Source organism: Scleropages formosus, chromosome 10 (assembly GCF_900964775.1).
Source record: "Scleropages formosus chromosome 10, fSclFor1.1, whole genome shotgun sequence".
NCBI lineage: Eukaryota > Metazoa > Chordata > Actinopteri > Osteoglossiformes > Osteoglossidae > Scleropages > Scleropages formosus.
This window is the reverse complement of record NC_041815.1, coordinates 10,723,840-10,734,022: the sequence shown is the minus strand read 5'-3', so window position 1 is coordinate 10,734,022 and position 10,183 is coordinate 10,723,840. Positions and strand designations below refer to the sequence as shown.

Here is a 10,183-nt window from a genome sequence, read left to right as displayed (position 1 = left end):
GGCATGAATTTCAGAATAAGCATATATCTTCAAAAACAGCACAGCTGATTAGGTAAACTTGTTTGAATACAAGTCCAAGTACACACACACACACACACACACACACACACACACACACACACACACACACACACACACACACACACACACTTTCTGAACCGCTTGTCCCATACGGGGTCACGGGGAACCGGAGCCTAACCCGGCAACTCAGGGCGTAAGGCTGGAGGGGGAGGGGACACACCCAGGACAAGCAAGTCCAAGTAAATTTACAAATCTGTCCTTTTTGTTTTTACTAGCATTTTCCGTACTGTCTCAACTGTTTCGGAATTATGGTTGTACAATGCAGTCAACCTTCAATATGGCACAGATAAATTTTAGATTGAACAAGCTAAAGGAAGGACTATAAAGTTGCACTGCTCATCATCTCTCACTTCATTAGGTTACATCAAGACTTGACATTTGAACCGAGAACATTCACACTGAAAACTGACAGCCCTAAATACTGCAGTGGTCATTTTCCCAAAAAAAGAATGCACATCATATCTATACATGAGGCTGGATATTATACAAGTAGTTTTGATAAATTTTGACCCTAAATTGCCCACATTCTGTGTATATGCGAGTGCCTGACTAAGTGTGTTTGACTTGCAATGGACTGACTTCCCATTCCCTTGTGCACTATGCTTTCAGGATAAACTCTGGATCACTATGACCCTGCATTGGACATGACAATGAAGATAATGTAAAAATAATGGAAACAAATACGGAAAGTACTGCAAAGAGGTCCTAAACCAGCAAGAAACATATACGCAGAGCTCCTCTAAGCACATGCATACACAACATATGGTTTACATTTGTTAGATCTTCTGATTCCATGTGCTGTACTTGTGCTTTAAATAGATTTTTCAAGTTCTCAAACCTGTCTGTAAAACTAAAACCATATCCAGCTTTCCTCAGTAACTGACTGTCCAGAGCCTATTCTGGAAAAACACTGTTTGAGACAGGGCATTCTCTTGGCAGGTTGTTATCCCATAGTACATTTACATATAGATTTATTCATTTAGCAGATGCTTTTCTCTAAAGCAACGTACATCTCAACACAAAAATACAATTTGTGCATTACATTAAGAGAAAGAGACATGGCTGCAGACATGTGACTCTTAAGTAAACCTAGTTTGTTACTTTCCACTTGATAAACCGATGTTCATCACTCGAGTAGGTGCATAAAACGCAGGAGAGGTAAATCCTGATAACACACACACACACATTTTCAGAACCGCTTGTCCCTCACGGGGTCACGGGGAACCGGAGCCTGACCCGGCAACACAGGGCGTAAGGCCAGAGGGGGAAGGGGACACACCCAGGACGGGACGCCAGTCCGCCGCAAGGCACCCCAAGCGGGACTCGAACCCCAGACCCACCGGAGAGCAGGACTGCGGTCCAACCCACTGCGCCACTGCACCCCTAAATCCTGATAACCTCCTTCCAATTTTTTTAATTATTATTTTTTTTAATAATAAGATACACAAACAATCACATACAATGCCAGAGTAGCGGCTGTATAAAGGCTTATCTGGGGATGCTCATGAAGTTACAGTGTATGAACATTTACACCATACATGAGCTGGAGAGATCTTGGGCAAAATGGGTCCAGAGAAGGTGAGTTTTTAGACCGTTCTTGAAGGTAGACAGAGTTTCTGCAGTTCTGAGTGAAAGGGGAAGGTCATTCCACCACAACAGAGCCAGAACCGAGAACCGTGCTGGAAACAGTCAGAGGAGAGCGGGGAGTTGATGATCTTAAAGATGAAGGTGGAGAGTTGCGGGAAAATATTCTGTAGGAGTAACAATGGGATCGGATCAAGCGAGCAGGTGGTGGCTCTGCGCGATATCGGGAGGTCAGAGATTTCAGATTCAGAGAGTGGCTTAAATTTGGAGAGAAGGGCTTCGCAGGGAGATTCAGCATGAACCGAGCTGGGTGATCCTGAGAACTTGTCAGTGATTGCTTTGACTTTGTCTCTGAAAAACAAAGTCATCAGCAATGAGAGAAGAGGAAGAAGGAGCTGGCGGAAGACACAGAAGGGATGAGAAGGTGGCAAAGAGTCTGTGTGGTTTTTTTTTAGATGCAGACTATTGTGTTGTGGTACAAGGAGGTTTTAGCTGAAGAGACAGCAGAGTGAAAAGCAGCTAAGAGTGACTGGTAGACTTTAGTCCACATGTTTACTTAGCTGAAATATATCCATAAACATTCCTGTGAATAGAATATTTGTAAAATTCTTCATATTTTAAATTTTTCAGTCTTGAAGTTGTTGGTAAGGAGCACTTTAATTCTGCACAAACCTGCACAAGAAATTAAGTAAACTGTATTGCAGTTGTAGATCTCAAGCCTCCCTCTGCTGGTCCTCAATTACAGTGCACATCAAAATTAAAGTAAATACTGAAAAATAAATAATCTTGTAAATAATGAAAAATAAAATCTGCTGGTAAACAGTTTTGAATGTAAAAGTTAAAATTAATACCATTTTGAATGAAATATAGCTTCAAGAAAAAAGCAGACATCTAGACATCCTAAGCTGTCATTTACATTTTTTTGGTTCTAGTGCGTCAGTGTGGCTGAAAATAACTGTGTCACACTGAAGTGGTCTGGAGTGACTCTGGAAATTCCTCCGAAAATCAGAGGGGAAGCTCAAATATAGCAGATGACCCTGTAGCACATGGTGAGGAAAAGACAAAAGTTGGTCAAGGCACAGAGTAGGAGAGGAGAACACACCAGTGTACTGAGGGACAGTCAGACACACATACTTCAGCATGTCTGGATGTGCAGAGCTCAGCTTCAACGTGGACAACGGATACCTGGAGGGGCTTGTCCGTGGGTTCAAAGCTGTAATCCTGAAACGGGTGGACTACATCAACCTGGCACAGTGTGAAACGCTGGAGGGTAAGAGGAATCAAGCAGGAGAAGGTCTAGTGGTAAAGGGTAAGGGTTGCTAGTTACAGTCCCAGGAAGGGTCTCATCTGTAATACTTGACCTAAAGTGGTCACATTAGATATCCAGCAACATAAACAGAAAAAAATGTAAGTCACTTGTGAGGTAGCAGGTGGTTATGACTGTTGCATGCAGTCTGAATGTCTGTGGTTAAAAACTCACTCTTGCTGTAGTAATCTTAGTCAAGGTACTTGCTCCAGAAAGAATACCCTACTTCATAATTGGGTAAATATAAACCTGCTTATTTAACATTAGAATATTTACTCATGTTATGGAACATTATATAACATTAGCATATTTAAAATAACTGACGTGGTCTTCAGTGACTGAGAAATGTCTCTGAGAGAGGAATCTTACGCGGAACAGATGTCCTTGTTCAGGAAAAAATGTTGGACAAGGTACAGAGAATAAATAAGGCTAAATAAAGGACAATAATAATAAAAGTATGAATTAAGCAAACAATGAGAAAAAGATATACTGTGCTAACTAAAACTATTGTGGAAGGTTTTAGGATAAACAGAACACTACAATATGTAGTGCCAAGAGAACAATTACTGATTTCCTTCAGATAAGAACCTAATAACTATGTTGAAGCTCTCATGTTCTACTGCCTGCTGGTGAATCTGCACATGATTTGTAGTCAGAATTGATCAGGAGGGTATCCAGCTTTCAGTCTCCCAGTTTGCCGAGCAAAACATCCCCAACAGAGGAGGGACACATGGATTAAATAGATATATCAAACCCCAGTGTCATGGGCCATTTCTTCTGAAAGAGACGTATTTCGAGGGGAAACAGAAGGACGGGAACCTTGTGACAGATGAGTCAGGCCCTGTGGATTCACCATTCAGCACCACAAAGCAGTAGAAAGGGAGACTGTGAATTGAGGGCACTGGATAGAAATAAACCACCTTTGCCTGAGAAAGACCCCCAAATATATTTGTCTTGTTTTGATTGAATTTACTTTTACGACAGAGTTCTTCTATTAAAGACTAATACATTTATTCACAGATCACAGTGCAGCGAACTGTGGGAATTCTGCCAGAAATGAATAATCTTTACTTGGAATAAACAGTGGAAATTAGATTAATCTGACAAATCTGATTTTCACTCAGTTTCTGTGAAATATAGTTTCCTGGTTTAATTAAAGTGTAATATATTTACTTATTGGGATAATTAAGTATATTATACTAAAGAGGGGAAAATTAAATTATTTTTTTTTTAAATTTGATTATCTGGAGACATGATGTTATTACAGTGACATTTATGCATCTTAACTCAAACCTGTAATTTAGTGGAAAAAAAATCCTAGGGGTATCATTTCTTAATTTTCAGAGGATATTATAACCTATGGGGGTGCGGTGGTATGGTGGTGCAGTGGGTTGGAGCGTGTCCTGTTTTCCGGTGGGTCTGGGGTTTGAGTCCCACTTGGGGTGCCTTGTGACGGACTGGCGTCCCGTCCTGGGTATGTCCTCTCCCCCTCCAGCCTTTTGCCCTGTGTTGCCAGGTTAGGCTCTGGCTCCCTGTACGGGACAAGCGGTTTCAGATGGTGTGTGTGTGTATATTATAACCTACTATATGCAAATACTGTATTTATATTTATACAGACCTCAAGCTACATCTCCAAAGCACAGACTATGGGAACTTCCTTGCCAATGAGAATGAGGATCTGACCGTGTCCAGGATTGATGATAAAATGAAAGAGAAGCTGTTCACAGAGTTCCGCTGCCTCCGCTCCCATTCTGTGCAGCCGCTGTCCACCTTCCTGGATTACATCACGTGAATATTGCCCCCAGAGCCTCAATCTCTCTCGCCCTTTAATTTTCTAAGCATGTAGATGGGATATCCTGACATGGATATGGATATCCTTAATGAGGGCATTAAGGTCTGTAGGTTGTTTTTGTTTCTGTGCAGTCAGAATCCCTTTATACAGAGCAATTTCTGGCTGTTGCCAGTATGAACATTTACTGATTGCCCACAGGCAATTTTTTTTTTCCTGGGAAAGCCAAGCAGTATTGTTTTCAAACCAAATCATGTATTAAGCCCAGTGACAGAACCCTGTGGAAACCCATAGACCCTACTGCCCTCCCACTGCATAACTGGTACAGATTAGAAGCAAAAACAGTATTGAGAATCCTGAATATAAGTATGGCAATCTCTCAATTTACTAAATTAATCCATTACTGAAAACAATGCAGATACCAGAATTTTGGATTCCAAAATTTTATTTTCATTATTTCAAATGGGAAAAATAATAATGTATTCCTACCCCAAACCCCAAAATCATTTCTTCCAAAAATCACTGTAACCCTGTAAAATATCTATATAACTATCAACCCAAGATTTCAACACGATATTAAACACATTTACCTTTACATTTATTCATTTAGCATACGGTATGCTTTTCTTCAAAAGCAATTAAGTGTCTCAGAAAACAATGCAAAAGTGCATAACATCATCAGAAGGAGAGATCTAGACATGTGAATTACTCTGTGATTATGAAACACTTAATGAGGCCATTAATGTGTATGTTTCTTGTTAGTATGTTTTAGACATTTATTGTTTTGTTGTATCAAGTAGAAAGCAGCAAACATTCAAAAATTCAATGTGTGTTAAAAAAATAAATGCAGGCAACAATTTAAAATGAAAGTGGCAAATTACTGTAATTAACTGTTACTGTACTTACCGAGTGAAGAGAAGAGTTGTGGTGGGTTGAGGAGTGAGGAGGCTTAGCAGTCATTCTAGCACTGCCGCTTCACAAAAATATTTGAACAAAGTGAACATGAGACAGGAAACCAACAGGAAACAGCCGATGGTACACTAGTGCTTACTATAGCAGATTACTACACTTCCGCTTCACTAGGGTGACACATGACTTTTATATTTTTGGGACATGCTTTGGATAAACTTTGCTATATTGATTATTTGTTCCAGAAATTGAAAACTGGGTATCAAAAGCCAAAAGTTAGTATGTTGAAAATTCGGATAGAGTGAGTTTATCAATTCAGGGATGCCTGTACAGTACTGTACATTCAAAGCAGTGTCAGACAGGACATTTAACCTGGGGCCATATTTGGGCCCTTTCTTTTCAGGTTAATAACAAGCACATAATTTCTCAGATAATTACCGGCTGTTTAAAATCATTATACATAGAAAAGTTAGAGCTTCACATTTCAAAAATCATTTATTAAATACATCAGTTCTGATGTATGTTAAGAATGACTCTTAAGAATGAGAATAATAGATCTACCACAGGTTAATATGTTTATCTTGATGTTGCTTTTCAGCTACAGCTACATGATAGACAATGTGATACTTCTCATCACGGGGGCAGTTCACCAACAGCCCGTGTCGGAGCTGCTGCCTCGGTGCCACCCCCTGGGCAACTTTGAGCAGATGGGAGCCGTTAGCATTGCTCAGAACTCCACAGAGCTGTATAACGCAATCATGGTTGACACACCACTCGGTAAGGCTTAGTAGGAGCCCTATTGGACACTTTCAACAACATATCTAGACCCATCTGTCTTCTCATCCCTACAGAGCCTACATATTAATGTAGACTTAAAGTGGGCTACAAAGTAAAAGTGCAATTGTACTGATAATGGGGCCAAGATTGGATTTAGACAAGGCCATTGTAAGTAAGCACCAGGTACTACATGGGCTAGATGTGTTACATAAAGCCTGTGTGGACTTCACATTCACATTGGTCATTTAAAAACCTCCACTGGGGTATCTTTTTGTAACCCATGTTGGGCTGATGTGGACCTTTAAGAAAGATTACCATACTATTAAAGATACTTCACATTAGCGGGGCAATTTCATATCAAAGTCCCATCTTGTACAAGAAAGAGTTTAATACCTGGTGTTCTAGATAAGAAACTAAAAATGTAAGATATTGTAGAATCTTTTTATTAGCTTTTCACATGTCTCTTTGTTGCTTTGTGGCCTGAGAATAAAAGTAATAAAACTATTTTCATCACAACGTGCAATAAATAAAAGCAGTACTGGTTATTAATGACCTATGAGATATGCACATACCAGATTACTCTGAAGCAGCCGCAAGCCATTGTACAAATATTTCATTAAGGCAGGATACATTAAAAAGCATATTAAAATAAATTACATTGTTTTTGTTGTTTTTTTTCGATTTCAGCTCAGTTTTTTCAGGATTCACTGTCTGAAATGAACCTGGATGAGATGAATGCTGAGATCTTGAGGAACAAACTATATAAGGTATTACATTTTCAGTATTACAAAACGTAAACACTGGGATACACACATTAATAGCATTTTATCACATTTGTGGAGAACAAAAGTTCATATTTACTAAAAATACCACAGCAGGGCCTTGCCTGGGGTGGACAGTCTCTATGTCACAAGTCTGTGTCCTTAACCACTATGTTACCTGCTGCCCCAAGAAATATTAACAAGATTGCTTTATATATCTGCTACCACATGATATTTAAAAACTTCCAATTCACTCATTCTTAGCTGACTCTCCAAACAACAATAGTACAAAGGCAAGGAGAAAAGAGTTCTATGCATTTGAATAGCATGGAAATGCTATACCGTAACAATAAGACAGTTGGACTTTAAAAAAATTACCTTCATGTGTATTTTAATGTCTATATGATGAGTCTGCGATATCTGGAGCTGGTAACACTTCCGGAACTTGCACCTTTCACTCCTGCTACATTTTCTTCAATTCACAACTTGTGATTGACTTGCACACTTGTCTGTTTGCAAAACAAAGTCAAAGAGACACTTGCATGCTGACTTCAAAACACAGACGTTTGCTCACAACACAGAGCTGCTCACCTCAGCATAGGCTTAGACCCATCTCCATCAGTGTAACTCCATGAAAGGAGATTAATGATCAGAGGATGTTACAATGTTTTTTCAATAAACACTGGATAATGATGTTATGTTAGTCCTATTTAGAGTCATTCCACAAGTTCTGCAAAGAGAATGGAGGAACAACCAAGGAAATAGTGTGTCCAATCCTAGAGGTGAGCCCGCCGTGCACCTCAGTGTCTTATTACTTCATGAGTTTCCATGTTTCTGCCGTTGTTGACAACTTGTTTCTGCTAGAGTACTTGAGGAAAGCAGTGAGATTGCCATATAATACGCCCATGGCTCTGTGTATGTAACTCTTCACCCTGTGTGCGATCTGCAGCCTTGTGATATGTCTACAGGCCTCACTGACATCTGAAAGTCTGTCTTTTCCTTTCATGTTCATGTATTTATCTGCTAGAGGAAAATTCATCACTAAGCTTATCTATATATGAAGATAAATATAAACATAGACCACACCTGCAAAATGCTACTGCTATTAAAGATAACAAACTAAATAACTGACACAAGACTTCAAAACTTGTCAGTGGAATTAGAAACAGACTGATTTTCCATTTAGTAGAACATTTTAATTTAAGTTCATGTATAAAAGAGGAAAAAACAGAGAGAACTCATAAGTACATATTCTTTTGGTCAATGAACTTTGACAATGGCAGTTTATCACATCTGAGAAACATTGTAGTAAGTTGCTATTGTTGATTTATACTTTCAGTTGCAGTTCCAAAATTACTCTTTGTTGTTACCATTGTCTCTGTATGTCACTGTGACCCGTTTTTTGCTGTTGTAATAATAAAAAAATATAAATAAAAATTATACTCATGTGCTTTGAGTGTGTTTGTGTGTGCACTGTTTTGCTAATCTTGAATAGATGTTGGTAATTGTCAAAAAAGTACGTATTTGTGCTTGTTTTCGGGCAGTTTGAGGCAGACCGCCGAGCCTTCATCATCACAGTGAACTCATTTGAAACGGACCTTAGTCAGGACGAGAGGAGCCAGCTGTACCCCACGTGTGGCAAGCTAAACCCAGAGGAGCTGCGCATGCTGGCTAGTGCCGAAGACCATGAGCATGTCAAAGCTGTGGCCGACCATCACTCTGTGAGTTTTTTTTGTGCAGATGTGTGACTGGCACACCACCACACTTTCACTGATTGTCTGGGAGGGGCACTTTTTCAACATATCCTGTTTCTGAGGAGTGGAATATTAGCTGACTGTTGCAACAGCTTCTTCTCTCTTCCTGTGTGTGACTGGCAAAAACAAAGTACTCAAAAGTAGATCTGTTTGTGTTTTTTTGCCTATACAAAAGATATGCTTTTTTGCTAATGGGATAAAATTTTGAAACATGCCAGGTGTCTGTCTTATACCAGGATTACAAGCTCATCTTTGAAGGATCAGGGGACAGTTCCAGTGACAGGACACTGGAAGGCAGATTCTTTGAATATGAGGTCAGTTTATTATCCTTAGACAGCTAAATTTCTCATGTTATGAGCTACAAGTTTTGCCAAAGCAATATTTAATGATTTAATTTTTTTGCTGTGACATTAAATGGCCATTAAATGCCTCTGTATATGGAAGTCTGAAAAAACTCTAATACTTTCTTATATTAAATGTTATGTTCTTATGTTATGTTCTTAAGTTGATAGAAAAGCAATGTATTCTCACTTTATTTTAAACTGATCCATAATATGGATCAATTACTAACAAATGTCACTCATTGTTGAGATTATGCACAATAAAGACATTTGGTTGATGGAGGATATGAATCTATGGAAGGATATAATTTCCTATGTGTTTTCTCTTACTAATCAATATGTGATATAATAATTTTTATTGCCCTTTCAGGTGAAACTGAACACTCTGGCATTCCTGAACCAGTTTCATTTTGGGTTGTTTTATGCCTACATCAAGCTGAAAGAGCAAGAGATCAGGAACATTGTGTGGATTGCAGAGTGCATTGCACAGAGACAGAGGTCTAAGATTGACAACTACATCCCCATTTTTTAGACTAGAAAAAATACATATAAAAAATATTCAAAATAACGCCATAACACAACTCTTTGCTTTATCCCCACATGAACAATGGTGGCCCTTCATGAGGCTCTGCTGCCAAGGGCATTTTTGTTCCTTTGAACCCCCTGGACAAGCTGATCCCACTCGCCTTATCTTAATGAAAATCATTCAGAATGTTGATGGTGACTTACTCCAGTGTGTGTATGATGAAAAGATGAGTCCTACTCATACAAGGATTTTTTTTTGTAATAATATAAAGACACAGCTCATTTCTCTTTCCATTTCTTACAAAAGCCACATGTCCCATTATCATAAATAGTTGAAAAAATATACATTTACATAA

General features: G+C 39.0%; 1 protein-coding gene across 1 annotated transcript; it reads left to right on the top strand.

The window, feature by feature from the left end:
- The first annotated feature begins 2,678 nt into the window (after positions 1-2,678).
- Positions 2,679-10,130, top strand: LOC108938299 (V-type proton ATPase subunit d 2-like). Its single transcript, XM_018758771.2, has 8 exons — positions 2,679-2,935; positions 4,588-4,759; positions 6,268-6,446; positions 7,134-7,213; positions 7,912-7,989; positions 8,752-8,928; positions 9,198-9,275; positions 9,673-10,130. The coding sequence occupies exons 1-8, from the start codon at positions 2,806-2,808 to the stop codon at positions 9,832-9,834; spliced, it is 1,056 nt and encodes a 351-aa protein (XP_018614287.2). The 5' UTR covers positions 2,679-2,805; the 3' UTR covers positions 9,835-10,130.
- Positions 10,131-10,183: the final 53 nt, after the last annotated feature.

Excerpts from the sequence above, each read along its gene's own strand:
- LOC108938299 (XM_018758771.2), top strand. The coding sequence starts at position 2,806 with ATGTCTGGATGTGCAGAGCTCAGCTTCAACGTGGACAACGGATACCTG. Across the intron at positions 6,447-7,133 it reads CATGGTTGACACACCACTCG|CTCAGTTTTTTCAGGATTCA; the intron begins GTAAGGCTTAGT and ends TTTCGATTTCAG. Across the intron at positions 8,929-9,197 it reads CTGTGGCCGACCATCACTCT|GATTACAAGCTCATCTTTGA; the intron begins GTGAGTTTTTTT and ends GTCTTATACCAG.